This window comes from Fringilla coelebs (genome assembly GCF_963513975.1).
Source record: "Fringilla coelebs genome assembly, chromosome: 9".
NCBI classification, from domain to species: Eukaryota; Metazoa; Chordata; class Aves; order Passeriformes; family Fringillidae; genus Fringilla; species Fringilla coelebs.
In genome coordinates, this window is record NC_140067.1 from 28,417,050 (window position 1) to 28,440,540 (window position 23,491).

The 23,491-nt window shown below is 42.7% G+C and overlaps 1 protein-coding gene across 14 annotated transcripts in view; it reads right to left on the reverse strand.

Moving 5' to 3' along the window:
* The window catches only part of PRRC2C (proline rich coiled-coil 2C), a 69,868-nt gene that overhangs the window by 9,708 nt on the left and 36,669 nt on the right, over window positions 1-23,491 (reverse strand). For 3 of the 14 annotated variants that reach the window (XM_084211623.1, XM_084211626.1, XM_084211617.1), the window contains exons 17-30: window positions 22,832-23,040; window positions 22,087-22,241; window positions 21,270-21,609; window positions 20,725-20,810; window positions 19,598-19,786; window positions 17,030-17,281; window positions 12,262-12,351; window positions 10,447-10,548; window positions 6,282-6,489; window positions 5,260-5,463; window positions 4,567-4,688; window positions 3,885-4,021; window positions 1,705-1,939; window positions 531-653 (exon numbers count right to left, since the gene is read on the reverse strand). In XM_084211623.1, coding sequence (XP_084067749.1) covers window positions 531-653; window positions 1,705-1,939; window positions 3,885-4,021; window positions 4,567-4,688; window positions 5,260-5,463; window positions 6,282-6,489; window positions 10,447-10,548; window positions 12,262-12,351; window positions 17,030-17,281; window positions 19,598-19,786; window positions 20,725-20,810; window positions 21,270-21,609; window positions 22,087-22,241; window positions 22,832-23,040 — 2,452 coding nt within the window. The remainder of the gene's footprint in view (window positions 1-530; window positions 654-1,704; window positions 1,940-3,884; window positions 4,022-4,566; window positions 4,689-5,259; window positions 5,464-6,281; window positions 6,490-10,446; window positions 10,549-12,261; window positions 12,352-17,029; window positions 17,282-19,597; window positions 19,787-20,724; window positions 20,811-21,269; window positions 21,610-22,086; window positions 22,242-22,831; window positions 23,041-23,491) is intronic. The other 11 variants (XM_084211628.1, XM_084211624.1, XM_084211622.1 and 8 more) reach the window with 9 other exon arrangements.

The window sequence follows — 23,491 nt, forward strand, 5'->3', positions numbered from 1 at the left end:
AGCAGTTCTTTCACAAAAGAGTGAAAAAACTTTCAAATCAGTGGAGTTGTTTTACTGATCTGGCTGTCCTGCATCATCACCTATCTGCTGACTTCTCAGTTATTTTCTGTGAGCACTCCTGGGTTCCAGCACAGTGAGAAGTGGTATTAACAATGAGGCTGCACTAAGCACCTGGACTCTGCCCCTCTCCCTCCACCACTCCTGGTATCTGCTTCCATAAAGGCATCATGTGCCTCAATCACTAAGCAGCAGCAGCAGCACTGTGCCAGTGAAGTATCTGCCCATCACTGAAAAATGAACCACTCAAGAGAAGGATGCCAGGGACAAATGATCAATATGAACTGCAGGCCATCCAACCTCTGAGCCAATCAGTTTGTGCAGTGCTGCTTCTGCAGTCCTCCTTCACTATCAGCATTCCAATTTTATTTTGGAAGAATTAAAGGCTGTCTCAGCCCTCCCCTGTACTCCCACCCCACAGACACCACCAACCACGACATGCTTTTAGGAAGAATACAATGCAGGAAATTTACCATGCCATAGTTTACCTGCTGGAGAGCACTGGGAGACTGTGCAGTGTTGTAGAAATTGCTCTGGCCAGGCTGCTGAACTTGCCCAGAGTAGAGATTTGAAGCCTGAGTGAGGGTAGCTCTGGCCTAGGAAGAGAAGAGACACCTCCCATCAGGAGCATTCAGAAGAGCAGCTCTGGTGCAGCAGCCAGTGCCAGAGAAACCCCAGATTGCAAGGCAAGATGTATTCTACCATCTGTATGGCACTTGTCTGGTGTCAAGGGGGCAGTTTGCCTCATCTCTCTCTCTGAGTGACCACAATCACTCCTCCCTGGCAGGGAACACCTGCTGATAACAGCTACTGAATGTCCCTGCAGGGCTGATAAGAGCTACAGCATCCCACCGTGAGATGTGAGCCCAGAGGGAGGAGCCAAGCATTCCTACCCAGATATAATCTGGAGATCCTGGAATAACTGCAGGACTTCTCCACTGGATTTCCCAGAGGAACAGCAGCTGCCTTTTCTCCCACTGGATCTTCAGAGGCAGACTGCACCTTTTCTGCAGGATCCCTGCTCCAGCAGAGCCACACCTGACACTCCAGGAGGGCTGCAGCCACAATTCCAATGGGACTGCTGCCAGCACCCTGACCCACAGGGTGTCAGGTTGTGTTCTGACTCTGTTAGTGTTGGTTTTGGTTTACTGCATTGTTTATTTCATCCTTTTATTTTCTTCTCTAGTAAAGAACTGTTATTTCCTGCTCCCATATTTTTTACCTGAGAGCCCTTAATTTAAAATTTATAGCAATTTGGAGGTGAGGAGGGTTTCCATTCTCCATTTCAGGGGAGACTCCTGCCTTCCCTAGCAGACTCCTGTATTACCACACTGAGACACCCAGCAAAGGAAGCTGACAAATGTGAAGGTTTCCCTTTGTGATAAAGCTCTCGTTTGCAGCTGGTGGAACAGCCCTTTATCACAATTTAGAGAAATTAAACCTGAAGCTCTAACTAATGACAGAAGCACAAGGAGCTCTGTAATTTGGGGAACAAGCCTCAATTCAGAGATTATGCTAATGTATATTTATTAAACTAAAAGAACATTCTCCTCCAAGTGTTTTAAGTTTGGTGCCACCCAAGCTGAGCAAGACCTGATGTCCTGTATGAGCCCAGTGCAGAAGGGCTGCATGTGGAGCATTTCCTACCTGGAGGATGTGTGTATCAATGAGCTGAGAGCCTCCCAGCCCTGAAGCCTGCCCAAGCTGATGCTCATACAGGATGGGAATAGGCTGAGTGTTGGAGGTCTGCTGGAATGCCAGGCTGGACTGGGCCTTAGCCAGCTCCTGGTGCTGCACTGCTGGGAAGTTGTGTAAGGCTGTGCCAGACAGAACCACTGGTGATGGCTGAGACAAACCACTCTGCATGAAGGCTTGCTGGGATCTGCAAGATATTCAAGTGGCATTCATAAAAATTCTGACAGAGTTCAACAATGAACCACCAAAAATGAAAAGCACAGCTTATATTCTTTAAACAGAATTAGGATGCTATTGAACCCCTTTTCACCTGAGAAAGGTAGATTTTTTTCAATTTTCTCTGCATACAAAGTAACAGCTGCTACTAAAGACCACAGGAAAAAAACAGTGAAGCTTCTTACTAAAATCTTAAATCACAATTAGCTATTTAGATGTTCATGCTCCAATAATTCTTGGATAATTAACTGTAACACAGAAAAGCTGCCAGTTCTTAGTTCCTGTGCCCCAGGTTGGGATGGGAAAGCACCTGTGAGTAGCTCCACTTAGTCACTAAGGGAACTGCTTTGTTCTCTTCACTCCACAGAACTCCACAGTCCAACTTCTAATACAGTTTAAATCACTGGATGCTGACCACGGTAGCTTCCAAATGAATGTTTTGATTTCAAAAGATTGATTTCAAAAGACCTCACAGCCTTTAATTTTAACCAGCTATTCAATTCCTCTGTCAGCAGCATGGGGAAGCTGCAGTTTGTTTAAGGGAGACCAAAGCCAGTGCAGCAGAGCACCACAGCCAGGTTTAGTCCATCAGGAGTATTGATCTGAACATCCCCACTAGGAACTTGGTGAGTGGCCACCTTGAGACTGAAAATCAAGAGTTTTTAAATAGCTGCTCCTCTCAAAGCTTTTGAGCTCAGAGAGTGTTTCTGATGTGAAAACACCTTTTACTTTACCTGGTGCTGGCTGTGTGTGAGCACAGCACTGCCCCTGCTCAGCTGCTGGTGTGGTTTGCTTGTGCCCACACCTGGGTGAGCTTTGCTCTGCACCCTCCCCTCACTGCACAACACTCTCACAGCACCCTCTGAGCACTGGAAAAACTCTTCCAGACTGGATGCAGAGGACTGGCTTCAATGGAGCCAAATTTTTTTTTCACAAGTTTTTTTTTAGCTCACTTTTAACTTTTGGTTGTAACATTTTAAACCAGCAACCTGTGCATCTCCAAGCTTCTCCTCCTCTGCACATTTTCTATGTGGGAGAAGCACTCCCACTGTTAGAACTCCATTAATGCCATGTTTGTGTGTGATCAGATTTATTTAATCTGGACCACATGCCAGCCTGATTGTGTTTCTGCAATTAGCCAACTGTTTGCAACAGCTTTTGTCAGCTGTAGCAGGACAAGCAATATTTGGTCCCACAAAGTCAGCCAAGCACCAAAGTCAGGATACAAATGTGGTTAATTAAACCTTCTGTGGCCTCAGCCTTCTACATTGCAACAAGCAGTTTTAAGTACAGCCCATGCAAAACCCTCTAATTAAACTTCCAAAGCAGCTTTCTCAAAGTAGAACTAACAACATTTGTCAGAATTACACTGCTGTGAAGAAGCAGCTTTCCTAGGAAGGGCAAGGAAGCTTTGAGAGGCTTACAGTGGAAGTCTGTCTGGTTATCAGGGCCACTGCAGAGACACTGGTTTTACTGTTACCTTCTGCAGCAAACAGAAAACACTCTGAAACACACCAGGCAGCCCCTCACACACCTGCAATGAGGTTTTTACTACCTAGGAGTTCAAACTGGAACTTCACGGGGTTTCAAGACCCCAGTGTTGGTTTGATTAAAAAAACAAATTGCTGAACCAAAGGGACAGACATTTTCTGTTCTCTTAGAATGACAAACTGATGCTGTCAGCTCTTCAGCCTGGGTTCCTAAGGATACAACTATCATGCATCATTTTTTAACCCAGATTTCACAACTACATCTGTACAAGGCAGACAATCTGCATACAGAGTTCTCAGACAAAGGAGATTTTGGGGAAGGCAGGAAGATGAGGCAGCTATGGAGCACATATCACAAGTCTGCAGGGAACCAAATTCAGTAATTCTGACACTAAAACCCCAAAGAAATGTGCATATGCTACCTACCTGTAAGGTTGTAAGGAGGAATTGAACAACTCTTGGGCTTGTGAAACAGCTGGTGCTGCTCCTAAACTCAGCTGAGCTTGATGTTGTCCTTGCAGAGGTGCATAGATGGGGATGGGGATCTGCTGAACTGAAGCAGGCTACATAGAAGAGAAAACATTAAAATTAATGTTAGAAAAGCTACAGATGAATGTGTGTGAGGATTGGTGTAGCATTATGAAAACTCAAATAAGAAGGTGAAATCCCAAGGCTGGATGCGGAGCTAGAATTGCTGCTCTCATGAAAATTACTTTCTAGTTGAATTTTATACTTTTCCTCACAACCAATCAGCAAAAACTGAGTGAAATATTCAGACCTGCATATAAAACAACTGCTTGAGATGGCATATAATTTTGTATGACAGGAGTTGAGTAAGCCTGCACTCACATGGCCACAGAAACACCTCCCAGGAATAGAAACTTTCCCACAGATTTGTGAGTGGAAGCTTATTCTCTCAACTTCCATGGCAAACAATCAAGCACTGCCTGCATGCACCAGAACAGACAGCAAGGGCAGACATGACCTCATTTTTTGCAGTCTTTAGTGTCACCCTCCCCTGTCCCCATCAAATCATTAGTGGAACTTTAAAGGCAATATGCACAGGGAGGGGAACACAGTGAATGAGGAATCCCCAAAGATTCAATACCTGAGAAAGGCCTGGCTGAAAGCCTTGCTGCTGGGCCAGAGAAGGTGGTGCCAAACGTGCATGCTGGGTATTGAACAGGTGACTTGTATCCATGTAGAATGCTGGGATTTGAGCTGCAGTACCTCAGGAAGAGCAATACCATTAGCACCTGATTTTAGTAGCTGATTCCCAACACCACCCCTCTAGAAAGGTTTTCATCAAGAATTAGAGATGGAGCTACTGTCAGTCCTTCCCACTGTAACAGCTGCCTGTAAGAGGGCCTGGGACAAGGAGCAGCACTGGAGAGCTGGCTGCCTCAAAAGCTTCGGTATCTTTTCCAATTCACCCCCAGAATCTGTCAGTCTTGCACAAGTATCATTAATCCCACCCAATTCTGGAGGGGAGAACAACAGATTCTAGGCAAAAAAGGAATTTGGGTGAAGGAAGGGTAAGAACATGTAACACTGCCATGTAATTTAACTAGATTGTTAAATAGATGTAGGATTTTCCTTAAAGAAAAAATGTCACAACTCTCACTATACAGCACTACCTTTGCACTTCCTGATAAAGCAGTGCAGTAAGACAATTAGTGAATCTAGTGAATCTGAGTACAGAACACTCTTTACTGCAGAGCAAAATCAGAACCATATTAAACTCTCCAGCTTCAAAATTAAAAAAGAGCAGATGTGGCTTCTCAGCCCCAAACACCATTACCTGCTGCAGACTGAGACACGTAGACCTGGGGACTTTGCTGCTGCTGGGCAATGAGGGATGGCATACAGCTCAGCTGGGAGAAGTGGCTGGCAGAAGCCAGGCTGCTTGTCTGCAGCTGCTGGGGTTTCACTTTGCAGATATTAGGAGGGTCTGAGGTGCTTGCAGTCTTCGTACTCAGTGAAGAGGTTGTGTATGTTCCAGCTCCTAGGAGGAGGGAAGCAAGGGATGCAACAATCCAAGACATTTCAGAGCCTCATCGTGCAGAGGTCAAATTTTGGGACAGCTCTGTGAGCACAGCCACAACTGGTAAAGAACACTGAAACCTAATGCAGCTGTTTCCACCAACACAAAAAAAACCATGGAGCCAATTCTGTGGAGTTCACTGTGGGAAGGGCTGCAACCCTGATACACCTTCCTTCCCAGGCACAGGAGCACACAGAGCTACTGAAGGATGCAGCTGGGTCAGTTATTCCACAAAACATGGCAACTCCCAGTGGTTGTGCCTCTCATGGAGATACATTTTAATATTCTAAGGCATGTTAACCAGATTTAGCATCCTTTGTTTGCAACCAATAACCAAGGTGGCAACCAAGCACTGGCTGTGAAAAGCAGCTGGACAGTTGCTCTGCCTTTTGCAAATAGGTTTTGATATGAGTTCTTGAAGCTTTAACTTAAAAAGCAAGAGTACAAATAGAAGTAAACCAGAATTATCCTCTGCCCCAAAATCTACGTGCTTGGCTCCATTTGGCTGAACAAAATTAAACCACAGACAAGAGAAGTTTACTTCCAGTCCATCTAAGTAGCTTAGGCAGAGAGTAGCTTAATATTATTTTCAGGTGACTGAAGTGGAACAGGTGAAGTCAGTGAACAGATTATTTGGGGAGTTGCTGCTCAGATCTGACATTCCATTTCTAGCACAAACCTTTTGTTAGCTTTGCATTAAACAATTCCAAAAGGAATCCAATCCTTTGAGAAACATAAAGAACAACACAAGGGGACACTACTGCTTTGACAAGAGTTACCTGAGAGGGATGTTGTGGGGGTAACTGAGGCCACAGGAATAGGAGGCATTGATGCACTTGAGAAAGAGCTGTAAGTGCCACTGCTTGGCCCAGTGTTGCTGCTGCTGCTGCTGCTGCCACCAGCAATGGGAGACGCTGCTGAGGTCACTGGTGAACTCTTCTCCCCCATGTTTGGGGAATTCTCCCATGCTTTGCGCGCAGACTCCATCTATTTAAAAGAAAAAAAAAAATTCCTCATCTATTAGGAAGTTTCAAGCAGTCCCTGTTCCTCTTTTAACAGCTCTTTTTAGTTAAAAGGCAATTGGGGCTTCATGCCAGCCTCTTTTGGAAGTCGCTGTCATCGTGCAACTCTGTTCATGCAAAAAGCCAAGAGCCTCAGGTTGGAGCTGCTCATCTGCTCCAACTGCACATGTGCACAGTTCATCATCTTAACAGCCAATGCTCAGAAGAGAATTCACTCACACTAATTTGGCTTGGTTTTGTTTGACATGAAGAGCAAAGACACAGTGAGCAAAAGAAAGGGAAAACCCCCTCTAAATATTTCCATCAAGTCCTTTACTTCAAGTTACTTGGGCCATTTAAATGAAGCAGCCCTTTGCTTTCTTGGTCCATCATTCACTTTGAGTGACCACCAAAGATACCTCCTGCACACTTCAGTGAACATGACAGCAGTCAAGTTTGGATTTCCAAAGCAACTACTGCTCAAGGAGCAACCACAAGCTCACACAGCTTGTGTGTGCTGCTTAATGTTAAAGCTAAAAAATGCTTCATGCTCCTCTATTTCTATAATTAGGAGCTTATGTCTTGCACAGCAAGGGAGATGAAACTTTAAATATTATAGACACAGTTACCTTCCCTCAGAAGTGGAAACAAAACATTGTTTTACTGCAGCCAATAAAGTCTAATTGTTGCTAGGTTAGCCAAGCAATGTGAAATCTAAATTGAGACACTTCTGAGGGTCCAGTGAACAAGAAATATTAATGTTTATACTACACTCACTAATTTAAAAGCTCAAACACAGTCCATGGACTTCTGTACAACCGTCAGCTTTCTCCAGTGGAAACTCAAGTTTAGCTAGCAGAGCTGAAATTGCTCACTCTAAATTCTTCAAGGCCAGGTGCTGCCTTTAGTGGCGGATATTGAGGGGCAAATACATCCTCACCCCACACTGCCTGCTCCAGAGACCCCCCCCCAGCTCAGTCTCTCAAAGCCACACCTGTCACCCTGCCCTACTTTACATGAGCTAGGCAGAGTCTGGACAGACCAAACATGGCTCAGGTTATTTGTCTAGATGCTTCAGAAATGATAAAAATGCAGAGCAGTATCAAAAGAAGCGGGTCACAGGTGACCAACACACACCCATGTGGAAAATGAGGTTCTGGACTCCTGAAGAGAGTAAAGGGGGAAGAGGGAAACTTAGTTACACATTCAATCCTTGGGGGGCAAGTCACCTGTTTTCATTTTTGAGATTTTCCCCAGCAATCATTCACTGGTTCCCCTCCACAACATTTTCCTCCAAACTGGCTCTGATTCTTACAGACAAAGTTTGTTCATCACTGATGTGCTGGAAATGATTTTGTTTAGGTGTATTGCACTGGCACTGAGAGAAAGTGAGTAAGTACCTGTGACTGTCAGGCTAGAGAAGGTGTGGAAGGTTCTATGTTCACTGGTTTTCATGATGTCCTGGAGAAACTATTGATAGCAAAAGCTGCACACTGCATTTTGTCACATCTAGAGCATATCACAGAGTCCTGGAGTTTTCTTTTGGAAAGCCTCGTAGCCACCTCTAACTTTTATAAGCTAGAGAAAAAGATGCAAGAGAGATTGATATTGTAGGAATGCCTGATCAGCACCATCTACAGACCAGATATGGAGGAATAAGAGGCTCTAAACTGAGTGAGACTGGAGACAGTGTTGTAGTTTCACTGCTTAGTTAGGGAGAAAGGAGTGCAACAATGAGGAGATTGTGGCTGCCTGAGGCTTCTCTTCATCATTGATCCATTGGGGCCTTCACACTGCAGAACCCAAAAACTGCACTGGAGACAAACTCCAATGTGCCCTGCCTTAAATACACCAAAGTCACCATGGTTAGAAAAAGAAAGTTCAAACATGTCAGTTTCTTGACCAGATGCCTACAGAGGAATTCTAGATGAAACCTTGGACATGCAGGGAGCCAAGCAGCTCAGTTTGAAATTGCTTTGCACTTTCTTCTGCTCAGCTCCTTACCTATAACAGCCCTTGGAGCCAAGTCCTTAAGAGGATGACTGAGTAAAGGTGTCCTTAGCAAAGTCACTCCAAGGAAACAAGATCTCAACAAGGCTTCCCAGAGGAGCACCTTACCTCCACTGAAGAATGATGCCAAGCACTGGGAGCAATTGTGGCCAAGTGCCCTACAAGTCTCTTCACAGCTTTCTGTGACAGGGGATGGAGGGAAGAGCAGGTGCAAGGATTAATCCTTTATGCAGGCAGAACCTGGATATTTTGTTCTTTTAAGAAAATGAAAGAAATGCTTTCCTCTCTCCTGCTCCAAAGTATCCTTTGAAAGATGCAAGGGCTGTACTGGAAGAGGATGACAAAGAGCAGAGCTGTGCCTGCTGGGACAGTGACAGTCTCAGAGTGTGCTTCAGAACAAGCCTGATGCCTTTGTGAAAAGGAGGTAGAGCTCCAGTGGTTGGAATGAAGAAATCAGGGACAAAGCTGCTTCCACATAGCTTTCCATCCAGATTTTAGTCAGAGGGCTCTTCAAGATAACCTCAAAACATGGATCTTTGACCTATTTTGTTACCACACAGCCAAAAATCTATCATCCACTGAGAAATCACTGACACCACAGGAGCAGGAGAAGAAATGCAGGATGAATGACACAGACACCACAGTTTGCTCTGTAACTGGGCAGTGTCCCACACTTTGAGGTAACTCTCAGTTAACTCTGAGCCCTACCTGTATGACACAGGATTCCATCTCCAGCTGCCCAACAGCCAGAGACTATTTCAGAACAACACTTTCAGACGCCAGAAAGTCCTGTTAGGGTAACTCATTACACAAGGATGTGCCAGAAACCCAGGTTTTTTTAAACTACTTGTCCCTCCACAGCGCTCTCCCCCCGTTTCTGTACATCTACTGTTTGAAAGAGGTGTTATACTTCTTTTAGGAAATAAAGTGTTAACAGAAGGAAAGCAGAGATTCAACAAGAGAACATGAATATTTCTCATCTGTAGAGAACACAAGCAAGCAGCTGTCAAACCCAGCCAGTGAGACAAGTCTCACTGGGACTGACAAGCAAGTTCCTCCAAAGCATTAGCTCTGCATCCAATCAAGTTTCATTTCTTCTTTGAAAAACTCAGACAAACTAAGGTCAAACACCACTATTCCTTAATACCAGAAGCAGCAACAACACTTCTACTGGCTCAGTCACCTGCAGTCACAATGACAAAGCAGATCTGGGACACCAAAAGAAGAAAAAACCCAATAACTTCTAAAAATACAGTAGCAAAGCTAGAGAGCCCAACTCTGTGTTAGTGAGTTATACAATGCACACAGTCCAAAATCCAACAAAAAGGGAAAACAGCACTCAAAATCTTCTCCACACTTGCTCTGCACGGGAAAGCAGGAAACAACAGAACACTTACAACACTGCAAAACACATTCTGACTTGCTGATCTAACTGCCTTTCAGAGACACCAACACACCATCTACATGTCACTACTTGAAACTTCAGCCATCCAACTCAAAACTACATTATCACTGCACCAAAGTCTTAGAACTAAGAAGAAGTCAAGCTTGGCTTATCAAGCAAATCCTTCAAGCCTTTACACCAAACCAGGCAACTTACTTTAAGCTCAACGCTCAAAAAACCTCAGCCAGATTCTGATGGTTTGCCATGAGCACTGTGGTCCAATGCTAAAACTCTAGGATCTTGGTTTTTCAGGGCAGTGGGAGCCAAGACTGGTTGAGATGCCAAGTGTTAATGCAAAACGGGGTTAGAAATTTATGGTTTAAATGCATCCTTCGACAGAGTCTCTGTTTCAGCCATCCATTTATATGCAAAAGCAGTTCAGCAGAGGAAACAAAGGAAGGCTCTAAAAAAAGGTTCACCAGCAAGTTCTCCAATAACTTTTTTCCCCTGCATGCAAGAAAATGACCCTTAGAGGGATGTGGTACATACCTTGAGGGTGAGGTCGACGGTAGCGGGAGAAACTGGAGTTAGGCTGGAGCTCTGTTGTAAAGTCTCCCTCCTAGGGAGGGGAAGGGTGTGGGGCAGGGGCACCTGAAAGGCAGGCAACACACATCACATTCTAACTAAGTCTACTAGAAAAGCCCCAGAAAGCAAAGCTCAAGCTTTATCAAGTAGGCTACAATTTCTTCAAGGCTTGAGCATTTGGCAGGGAGACTGATAAAATAAGGTGAAAATTTGGTAGGCAAGGAAAGGCCACTCAGCAGGTGCCAAGATGCTCCTCATCTCTCAAAGAGGCTGAAGATTAAGGTTTTAAGGTGTCCATGTCCTCTGCATAAACAAACACCAATTGTCTGTTTGGGGATTTAATTTCAAGTACCATTTCAGTTTACTGATATGCAAAAATTCTTCCCAAGCCAGGTTTGTCCCTTTTTGTACCAATACAGTACAGGGGGTTTCATGACCTTGAGTTCTGAGATGCAGTTTCTGAAAAGAGGAAGCTTTTATAGACCTGCAAAATCATAGGACCATGAAACAAACTACAACAGATTTGCCATCCAATAATTGAATTCAGTTATTTTCTCTTTCAAAAGATGAAAGATGTGATACTTGGGGAAATAAACCCGACATAATGCTATTGCTGTCTTTGCCTATGAAAACTCCAATGGATTTCCTAGAAGTTTTAAAGGAAATGAATCAAAAATACGGCAGTGTCCAGTCTGTTACTCCTAACTATTCCTTTCTCTAGCCATAGCTTAGCTAATGGGCTTCCACTGGATGAGATAAGGCTAATCCAAAAGACAGATCCTGAAGCTTTGAAGCAGGGGATGGCACAGATCCTTTGTGGCCAGGAACCCCTAATTCCCGTGTCAGAAATTCAACTCTAACATCCACAAGGATTGGACATCATTAACACAAAAGAATTCAGTCTTCCACACTAACCACCAAAGTCAGAAACCACAACACTACCAGAAAAGCCAGCAGAAGAATGAGAAGTTCAACCAGAACTGCTTCAAAACAGTGCTGCTGAGTAAGCTGAAAAGCATTTTTAGATGGAATTCACAAGACATCTTCATAAAAAACTGAGATCCTACTGTATGACTCGACCTTCCACCATCAACAAGTGACTCAACCCTGAGCTAATTCTGTTACTCAAACAACAAGAATCACAAGATCCAAGCTCCCTGATGCCCCAGCACACTCAAGACAAACTTGATTTTGCTACAAGTCACAACCCAGCTGGTTCTCTCAATCACTGTGCCACACTCACAAGTCAGGACCACTGCACTGGCTCTGAGGGCTGCAAACATCTCATCTCCATAGCAACTGAACACCTGAAGCCTGCTGTCTGCTCTCACAACCATTCAGCTGCTCCCTCTGCATACAGCTGCTGTGATTTCAGGCTACAGTTCAAAACTCCTTTGTTTGTAAGAGCCTTTCTTCAATCTCAGCCTACAGAGCTTTGCTCCTGGTACCAGGCTCAAGTGCCAACTGCTGCCAAGAACACACTCCCTCATTCTGCCTATCTGTGCTTTTTTTAGAATTGTTGCTATAAACATCTCCACTTTCTGTGCTCTTTAGCTCACTGTGATTGTTCAAAAGACAAGAAAACACCTGAAGAATTCCAGAGCAGGTACTAATCAAACCAAATGGCCTTCAGAGTAAGATTACAGGAAAAAGCCCAGCTAGTTCACATGAAAGGAACCCTGTGGACTTGTTCACTGAAGGCACTATTTGGTGCTTTAAAAGAAGTGTGAAAATATTTTCTTGTCTTCAAAGTCAAGACGATCACTGCAATGGACTTACGTTCGTCACCAAAGTCTCCTCCATTTTTGTACTGCTAGTAGCCACTGTGTTAGGATGAGAAGAAGGTGTAGTGTAGTCTGTTACAGACTCCTGTGAAGAAAAACAATTCCATTAAAATATCTCCCTTACCTAAATTCCATTTCAATTTCTTGGACAGATGTCAGCCTTCCTACAGGAGGAGTTCAGCAAGCAACAGAAGATTAGAATTTCACACTGTTCTCTCTTACAAGTCATGTCTAGCAATCCTTGCTGCAGAATTGCTACTGAGGTCAGGAGGGTTCTTAGATTAGTTTGCCTCATGACCTCACAATGTACATCTGGAGAAAAGTCAAAATACAGTCTGTAAGGCAAGAACATACAGAACAATCTATCTCCTGGACACTGTAAAACTGGACTGTGGTGGTGCAACCAATTTTCATTTGTCACCCAAGGTGATTCAGCCACTTGCAGGCCCTTTCAGTCAGCTTAAAAAGTAAAATACCTTAGCTAAAAGCTTTCTGTAGCTTTAAATAAATACAGAAATTTCTTAGTATGACAAGAAAGGCCCTCCAGATTAGAAAGAACGCAAAGGGATGGTTGCCATTTGCAAAATTTTCTTTCCTGTAAGTTTTGTTTCTGAAAATCACAAGACTCAGATTCTCTGGATGGTGCAGGCTACCTTCTGATTTCTGCACTGCTTAATGACTTCAAGGAAGAAAAGGACTGAAGTTTCCAGTCTGCTCAGAGGCTTTCCTTGAAGCTTATTTGTCACAGTTAAGTGGCCCTTCATGTGCTCAGCAAACAAGGTCCTTTCAGTGCTGGCTGTAGGCAGTGACTGCTGCAGCTGTAGATACAAATGGTCTGAGCAAAGTTTGAATGTCTGAAGTTTTACATCCCTGAAGCCCAGGAAAGGCTCCACCATCGTGATAGAACCAAACACCAAAAAAGAACTGAAGGACAAATCAGCAGCAGAACTGTTACTGAGTGTCTGGACTTGCCAAGTCATAATGATTTTGAAGACACATGCCATATAATGCTTGTTTAATTGCATCCAACCAGTAGGATGATAAGCTACTAAAAAAGTGCACACTCAATTTACTCCTCAGGCCTGTGGCAATGCCTCTAAAAAGCAATTAGAGCACTGAGATAGTAACTGACAAATGACAAGGAATCCTCCTTAAAAGGATGAGCTCATTTTGGTAAAAGACCAGAACAAGCTAAACCATAACAGGGTGAGAGAGGACAATGTGCACGCTGATTTGTTTTTATAATTTATTAAGGAAACAGAGAACTCTTTTCTCCATTTATTTACTTTACTTGTTAAACTGGTGAAATACAAGATATATGGTGCTTCCCACAACCCCAACCACCAACCTGCAAGTTGCACATTTGGACTGGATTCCAACAGGCTGGGTAAAACAAGGCAAGCATGCAAGGCTGCTTTAATCACAAAAGCCTTCTAATGAAGTAATTAAATGGCTCCATATTTTTTTAAGGATGCATCACTGCATAAGAAAGAGGAAGTGTTTTTAAATTTCCTTCAAGGTCTAGATACAATTTTTTCAGGGTTTCAGCAGTGAAATTCCTTATGAAAGAAGATGGATCAAGATTACTGCTAACTTTCTTACTTTGCCAACTCACAGCACAAAAGGAGCTTTTTCACTAGAATTAAACCCAAACCACTGTATCAGCTCTGGTGCCCTTACAAGTGCATGTGCAATGCTGAAGCACCAGGGTGGTTTACAGGCTGAACAGGCAGACAAGACAGAGCTTTAACCACATGAACACCACCCCATAAACTTCAGATTAATCTCCATCCTTCATTTCCTGGTACATTAAGTCCAGGATTCTGTTAGATGTGGCTTAGCACCATCAGCTTTTGCAATTCAGTTAAAGTGATTCTCCTGTACAACTGTTTGACTGAAGAAACCTACTGATTACTTTATTAATAACTAGCTAGAGCAAAAAGCTTATGTTTATGCTTTTGTTGGAGCTCTCCACACATTGTTTGCACCTGAAGAAAAAGAACAGGCAGACTTCTTGTGACCACCTCCTTGAAAAAGAAGAGATCACAAAACCTCCAGTGACTTGATGAACAAAGTACAAGGCAGACCTCAGAGCTGACCCTGCTGTTAAGGATCAGGGTCCTTAATGGGATGAATTAGCTATTTGATTGGCTCCTGATTTACATAAACCACACAAATTAGAGCTTGAAAGATAGTCAGAATCTTCTGAAAACCAGCCTGTGTGTCCTTTTAGCCATGACCTGTAAGACACAGCTGTTGCTACCTGTACAAATACTTCACTGGAATCCACAACCAGGTATTGATCTTGCTGGGATTTGACAGGTTCAAATGGAAGGCTGGCAAAGGCAAGGGCTAAAATGTTTTACCCAATTCAGAAACTTACACATCAGACTGCCTTCACTGCAAAAATACTGCCAAATCCAAGAGAAACAGCTGCAATGGCTTCTGAGCATCATTCTTATGTACTAAACTTACACATCTCACTGTAGGAGTTCATTTATATTCACACAGTTTCTAAGCAGTCTTGTATGATTAAATGCACGTGCTCTTATCAAGATGTTTGTTTTGGAGTGGATGGGATATTCTTACAAAGCTTCTGAAGGAGGACAGCTGGCTTTTACAGAGATTTAAATCAAATACACCACAAGTGTGCATTCCTAGAAGCTGAGCAGGAATCTCTGAGAGGGATGTTTAAGACTATCAAAAGATAAGACATTTAGGTTTGCCAAAACTTCAACATTTGACATTGAAACAAGAGGTTAAAGATGTCAACAGCTCTTCCTCATGAGCAAGCAATGGAAAGAGTATCAAGACAAGAAAAAGCAATTGCAAGACACATCAGAACAAAACCTCCAAGGCTGGAGCAGTATTTGAACCCCTTTTAAAAGCCTCTTAAAAAAGAAGGGACACTTATTGCAGGTTTATTTCTGCAAAACCTACATGAAAGTTATCTTATCCAATAAATTTGCAGGTTGTTGTTTTAACTTCCAGAGATGTAACTCTGTTGGTTTAACTTCCACTTCTTTCCTAGAAAAAACAATTTACTATTGCCTCAGGAACTACTCCTAACAAAGGAATTTAAAAGCAAACCTGGAGTATTTAGGCCTATTATTAAAGGCTTCTTTAAGCAACCACTCAATAGAGAATTTCATATGCAGCACAAACTGGAAAGCCTCCTTCCACTCTGGTTTTCCTTCCAGAAGACAGAACCTCAGTGCTTTAGTACTGTGGTGGTTCAAAGAACCTTGGCAACCCACGTTAAACTAAACCTAGACTGGCACAAAGTTCAGATTCCCCTTTTGAAAAACTCATACTTCAAAAATAACCTTGCAGAGAGGAAATTTGGCTGATTTTAGCAGAGCTACTTGACTACACTGAGTCAGGCTGCAGTAATCAAAGCTGTGTTTCCTATTCTCTCTGTGGCTTAGAAGAAGCCTCTTCTCCTGTCCTGAGCTCTGGCCACAGGAGTTTCTGGGACCTTGGGAAGCACAGGATCCAAACAGGCTCACCAAACACCTGAACAAGGTGTTTACTGCTCTACACTTCTGATTCTTATACAAGAACACTTTATCAATTTCTGGTATGAACATAAACCACTCACACCTACCTACAAGATGGAAAATGTCAGGAAGAATGAGAAATCCCTGCACTGAATTTTCTTAAGCCTGCAGCTTCCATGTTGGACACAAATATCCTTCCACTTGCTCTGTAGCAACACTTCCTTGAGAGAGCATCTTTTATGGCAAAAAGCTGCCTAAGCTGCCCTTTGATTTGATTTGTTTGTTTTTTTTTTTTTTCCCTAGCTGTGGGTAACAAAGATGAATTGGGGGTGAGTCACACTCCATATTCTTCAACTATTAATGTAACTCTCAAAGAGGATCAGTTTTCCAAAATGCCATCAGAAGATTTCTGCTTCAGATCAGGAGGGTTGAGACAGCAAGCAACCAGCCTGGGTCTATGCTGAGGAAACTGCTTTTCAAACCTACAAGGAGCATTTTTCCTGGACCAAAGCAGGAGTCACTATTAAGCAGTAGCCACTCAAACTGCATCACTTCTCTACATTTGAGAGATGACAACCAGAGTACTTGCTGAAGAGACAGGCAGAAAGGAGATGCCTCTGGGGGTGTTTTTCAGCCCCATCTAAGAACTGACCTGCAGAACAATGAATCCCAACACCAGATCACCATCTCACTGCTGAGCAGTTATAAAGAAAACAGGGGACTATGGTGAGTCCTAAATATTATGAAGTTCTGCAGGGAATATCTAGACAATATCCAAGCCAAGAGGATACACATGACCATCTAGGGACACAGAACAAGCCTTATCTAAAGCTTTAGCACATTCCTAGTTTAGAGATTTCTTTTTTGCACAGAACAGCACTTAACTCTCAGCTTGAGGTCATCCATACACTCATCCAGCAATCATGCACAACTTCACTTCTCTGCTGGAAATCATCTTGCATACATCACATTGATCTGAGTCTACAGACTCTGCCTACACCAGGCTCCAGTGCCACTCTCCACAGCAGCGCTCAGGAATGAGTTTTGCCAGTCAGCAGAACAGATTTCCAAGCTGATCTGTGCTCAGGGACAAGACAGCACATCTCTGCAGCACTTTTTAATTCAAGCAGTACCAATGCTTCCTATCTGCCACTCAGTGGGCTCTGCTGTCCAAGCACCACCAGCAGGCAACCAGGTGACAACCACCTCACTGCAATCACATTTTACATACAGTGCTCAGTCATCTGGCAGGGTTTTTCTTACCTTTGTGTTTGTCCCAAACTCTGGAGCAGACACAGATATCATCGTTCCTATCTCGGTGCTCAGCTCGCTCGCTGCTTTGGTCTCCTTTGTAGTGACAGGTTCTGGGCTTCTGACAGAGGTGGGAGATGGCTTCTCCTGTCCCTCAGGCTCTCCCTGCTGGGCATCCTTCACCTTCCTGTTCTTTAAAGAACGCTCTTTCCCAATTGGACCAGGTTTATACTCTTTGTTTTCTACCGGGCTCAAGTCTGGAAGCTAAGTCAGTGTTAACTTGTCAGTCATGCCTTCCTCTCTGTGTCCTTTCCAACAAAAATGCTTTAACATGCTAAAAGTCTTTGTTTAAACAGAACAAAGCTTTTCAAGGGGAAGCATTTTCTAGCAGGTAAAGAATTTGAGACTAAGTCATAAGTACATGAAATGCATTGATTCTGAACATTAGGAATCTAAACCATTGTTTTCAAGCAACAAATTTTTTATGGGAAGTGGCAGAGTTCAAATAAAATACAAAATAATGTCAGTTTGATTGTCCTTACAAGGAAAGCACAAAAAAATACAGAAACCATATGACTTTGTATACCTACAGGTTATTTTAATTTTTAGGGATTCAGGATTTTATGGGACCCCAGGAAACTAGAACAGAATTATTTGAAATTATCTTGACATATGGATGTTGGCAGCATTTTTCCCTGGAAGCTGATCACTAAAGGGATCCAGAAAAAATAAAACACCTACACACAAATGTTGCTTTATACTGCAGACACCATGGCTGGATCCCTGCTGCAATTCAGCAGTTCCTTTCTGTGCAGCTGATTTACAGCAGAATGAAGGGCCCTAGGGAACCTGAACCTTTCTGGCTGAAACTCTCAGTCCACTTCACTACTGAGCAGCACTAAAATCCCTTCAAGGCAGTCCTGAAAATCCAATTCTTTAAGCTTTGATAGCAGAAAGAAGCTGCTGGTAATTGTTTTTCTCAATACAAACCAGGTATTTCTGGAGTGGATGAAGACTCTCTAAAATATCCCAAATAATTTTTTTTCTCTAATAGTTTAGAGAGGCTGAAATTCCTCCAGACACTTTAAGGTCACTTAAACCTTCATACTTCACCTTGGAAAGGTAAATTGCTTTGTTTCAAGTATGGTCCTCTTACATTGCCCATATTAATTCAACAATATCAACCATCAATCTTGAATATAAGCTTGCATTTAGGCTCCACAGCAGACAGTATCACCACAGGGGTGGGTGGGTAAGAATTGTTTGTTTGTTGAGATTTATTTTTTTGTCATCAAGGCAGCTAGACTGACAGCTGCCTCACTCAAAGGAGTGTAAACAATGTTACCCTGCAATGCATTTACTATTTAGTCACATGTGTCTTTCAACAAAATCTGCGGAAGTCTTGACAGCTCTTAGCAAGCAGGAAAATGGAACTTTCTACAGTGTCAAGTAGACTATCTTTACATATATTGAACTTTGGAGGTCAGTATCTGAAAGTGATTCTACTGGGCAGTTTTAGGCATGCTGCAGTGTATCTGAGACATGGGGCACTGGAATTCACCAGCAGTTTTAATCAGTGCATATTTCTCTGCTGAACAGGTTTTATATTCTGCAGTGAAAGCCATGAACTGCAACACATAGACTCAGTGTCTCAGAGAGCAGAAGTGAAATTCATTCTGTGACTGAACTTAAGAGATTTCAGCTCTTTTTTTTTGGGGGGGGGGGGGAGAACCCAACAAACAACCAAAACCTAAACAACCAACACAAAGAAACATCCACTCCTCTAGAAAGACAAAAGGGCTTTAATTACATCAGGACTGCTGCCAAATCTCAGCCATCAAGAGGGACTGGAATAGCTGATGCTCTAAGTCACCAGACAAGTTTATCTGCTATAACCTTCTCTTTCTGAGAATTAGAAGCTGGTGCTGAGTGCCAGTGATGCACAATTAGTGTGCACTGGAGGTGGGAATAACAGAAAATCTCTGGAAGGCAAGCAACACACTTATTTTTTAAGCTGTTATAAGTTTGATTAACTATTTAGTATTAGCTGCAAAAAAATTAATTATTCGGACATCTGAATTGTCCAGTTCATTCATTCCAGTTCATCCACTTGAACTGGAGACCTCCAACTAATGTCCCTAACATTTCTCCCTTTCCTCAAAGGCAGGAAGAACCACTGCACTTGCAGACACAGCCAGGGCAGCACTGCAATGCTGCTTCCAAACAGCTCTCAAGGCCTGAGCGAAGCAAGCTCAAAAAAAAAAAAAAAAAAAAAATCAGAAAACTCAAACTACAAACAAAACCAAAGAACTCACCACATCAGTTTCCCAACAAAGCTATCACAAATCCATACTCCCTTCCCTGGCTCCCAACACAGAACCAATGTGCAGCCTGTGCTGGGCTGAAATGCTGTTTAATTACCTGGCACATCATCTCCGCAAGAACCATCTTGTTGATAGGATTAGGAAATATAAAGAGGGATACAATTTTCATGGGTCTAGTCCTAACTCAGTGTATTCTATTCTGCTATTTTGTAACCCTTTTTTGATTGAACTTTGCACTGCAATTATGACCTTTTACCTTTTGTGCTTTGATGGGTCCAGCCCGAGGCTGTTTCTGTCTCTGCTCTTTGGGTTCTGGTAATTTGTCAGAGGACTTCTCAGACAGCACAGGACCAACTTCATTGTCACTGCCACTGGAAGCTGGGGCTCCAAACTGAATGGTTTCTATACCAAGATCGACTCCACTTTCTTGTCCAGGCTTTGTCCCCTGGTTAAAAAGCAAACATTTAACCCATTCTGAAAAATTTCTGCGTCAGTACTATCACAATGGTTCAGAAAAGACCACAAAACATGCTCAGCTGAAAACCACTAAAAGGGTACTTTTATCTTTTGCAGAGGTACCATTTGTGACTGCAGCAGATTTGCAAGAATAAACAATATCTGAACGTGCACTCCCTCCTCCTCAAGTCTCTATTGTTAAAGGAGCTCAAGAAAAAAGCAATGAAGAAATATGTAAACATCACCAAGATCAAGAGGAACAAGTGCAATTCAGGTTTACAGCATTCTCTGGAAGTTCAAAATTTAATGCTCAATTCAAGAGAAACAGTAAGAAAGAGAAAAGTATTTCCAGATCTCTTGTGCAGTTCAAATGGTCTCCTACAACAGCTGTCTCAATTGTTTTAAACAGCAAGAATGTTAAGACCAAAAAAGTACCAGGAAAGTAAAAACACAGCACTTTAAATGCAAAATTTAAGGCTATGCAAATTCCATGGGAATAGCCACAGATAATACTGTCATAAAGCACTGACTGATTTTTCTATCTCCAATTTAAGGAATACAAAAACCCTTTAGTTCCTTGGAGAGATCCTGTTTCTGTTTACATTACTGAACCCTACACAAAACCCTACACAAACAGGGCAATGTTTTTCCTTTGGAAATGCAATGAATAACAGATAAAACAATGAGTATCAACAGAATCTGTGAATGGCTGAGTTATTATCAAGAGAACAGCTTTTCCCTGATGCAATTATAAATCCACCAGCCTATATCCTATGCTTCTGTACTATCTCCTGACTTCATGCAATTCTACACACATTAGCTTAAGTATCTGCACTCTTGGATAAATGGATAATTTGTACCCAACCCCAATGAGATATAATTTGTGTAAACTTCACACACAGCTTCTCTTCTTCCCCTCATTCTTACCTCTGGAGATGGAGCTGAACCAAAAGATGTCAGAGGCTTGTTCCAGGCACTGACTGAGGGTGGCTGAGGTGGGCTAATGGGTCCCACTGGCAATTAAGAAAAGAAAGAGTTAAAAAACCTCTCAGGTTGCTAGAGGTATTCAAATCAATGTATCGACTGACTGAGAAGTAAATTACAGATGTCTTGAGTAAATAAGCTTTAATTAACCTATTCAGTGGCTAAAAATGTACCTATTCAGTTGCTTTCAATTGGGCAATTAACATGACTGGAACAATGACCAAATCTGACAAAACAGACTTCTCAAGGGAGTGAGAGTTGCTCGTTTCTTGTGAGGGAAGAACACAATAACATAAAATCCTGACTAATACTATACTGCAAACTCCTCTTTTTGGAGGTTACTATGCTGCACTTGGGTATGCTGCCCTCATTCCCTGTACAGAATCCATCTGCAGGTAAAAACACAACCAGAGAGCCAGCTGGCCAATCAGCTTTCTCTAAATACAATGCTTGTTTCCTCCACCTCAAATCCAAAACCCTGCACTTACATTTTTTGGAGATGTCATTCAGAACTGCTGTAGGAGGCACTTTGTTGTCCCATAATTCAGCTCCCAGGCCGTTGTGAGGCTGGGTGTTCTGCAGGACTTTGCCTGACACGGTGTAGTCTGTGCTGGCCGTCCCTGGGGCAGCCTGGCTTGGTGCTGGAACAGGAGCCTGGGGCTGGCCTGGAGACTGGGCTGGGCAGGGAGGCTGAGCCTGAGCTTGAGCCTGAGCCTGGGCCTGCTGTGCAGCTGCAGCTGCCGCTTGCTGCTGCTTTTTGGCAAATCTGGGGGGCAGCTTGGAATTCTGACCTCGGCCTTTTTCACTTGATCCTTTTTTAGTCCAAACCTGTAAGGAGAAACCAATTTTATTCTTCCAGGTGACAATGTGTACAGACAGCAATTGCAGAGTGCAAAATGCAAAAAGCAAACTGATTAACCCAGCCTAACAGGAAATCTATTTTGGGGGGGGTGTGGGGGGGGGAATTTAACCACAGGGACAATGACTTCTCATCCATTTTCTTCTTGGAATCAACTGATATACAAGCAATAGGGTAAATCTTTATCACAGTATGAAAAATGGTGTTTTTATCAGTTTGCCAATTCCACCTGCCTGACAGTGCCCGATTGAGAAGTACAGAATCCCAAGGTGACTAAATAAAAATTAATTTAATTTACTAAACAGGAACAACTTTAACATTAAATATAACTAAGCAGTTGTATTTAGAAGGAAAAAATACAGCTTTTTTGGAAGGAAGTTTCTGCACCCCTGACAATCCCAGTACTGCAAGCAGCTTTTTCCCCACTATAAATGCTGGTCTTGTACCTGCACTGTTTGTTCTTCCTTCTTTCTGCGCTCTTCATCTTGCAAGCGTTTTTGCTGCTTCTTAGACACCACTTCTGTGAAACCATCATCATTCAAGTTAGATTGGGAGTCTTCAACTACTGTCACTTCAGGGTGATCATCAATGATCACAACACCTATAGGAAAAGGAAAGGTATAGATGCTGCTGTTTCAACAGCTTCAGGTGCAATGCACCAAGCCAAAATTGGCTTTGGAGTGGAAGTTACTTCCCCACAGACACAGATGGGGGCCCTGATCAATGGCAAGCTTCTGCTTGCCATGTGCTTTGCTGCTGAGCTCAAAGGCAAGGAGTTCCTATTTAAGAATTTTAAAACTGGAGCTTCCTGTACCAGATTCTCCAGGAAATTACTAAAACACAGTAAAGAATAATGAACAGCCCTCCCAGATATCAAGTCTAAGCCTAGCAGTGATAAACACTGCCCTTACTTTTGAAAATAAACTAAATTATGAGAATGTGATGGAGACTGGTAGGAATGAAAGGTTATGATTATACAAAATTGTTCTGATCTACACATAACACAATTAGGTTTGCCACCTTTCAGAGGCACATGCATTATCAGGTATCACAAAGATAGCTATGCTCAAGTGCACAATTATTCTGTGTTTTAAAAAAATCCCCTTTTCTTAAAGTTTTCAAACATCTAGCTCTATATGCAACAAAACTAGCAGAACTATCAAAAATTATTAGGATATTATCAATACATACTTGCATAATTATTAAGATCAAATTGAGACAAGGCATCCACTTTTTCCTTAGGCTTCTTTGGACCAGCCTTTGGCTCTTCTCTCTTTTTGCCACTTGCATCCTTGGTGGTCTTCTGTCCTGCAGCAGTGACACCTCCATCCTCCTGATGTACAGAGTTGCCATTGGCAGGATCAACACCAGGCACAGGTGCTGCCTGCTCTTCAAATGGCCTGTGTTAGAAAAAAAATTTGAAAATTAAGCCACAGAGAACACTCAGGAGGGAGTCAACAATTTAATTCAGATCCCACTGTAGGGCTGTAAGTGTTTACTGACTTCTTAGTAGGGTCCAGACTTTTTACTTTCAGCTCCTAATGAGAAGCTCAACAGCAAAAGCTGTTTTGGGGAAATATCAAATGCCCTGCTAAATTTTCCATCAAATTAAGCAAACAGAAAAATAAAGTTCAATCTAAATGGTAAGCATCTCTCAACCTGCTTGTCAGTGCTAGGTGATTGATCTAAAATGCAATGCAGCAATTTATACACTAACTGCAAAACCGCTCAAATAAACATTTCTGCTTGCATTCAAATCTCAAGAAACATAGCTCAACTCAGAAACAGCAATGCAATTTTTTAAAATTAGGCTTTTTGAGTATTGTGCATACAAGAACACTTTGCTCTCAG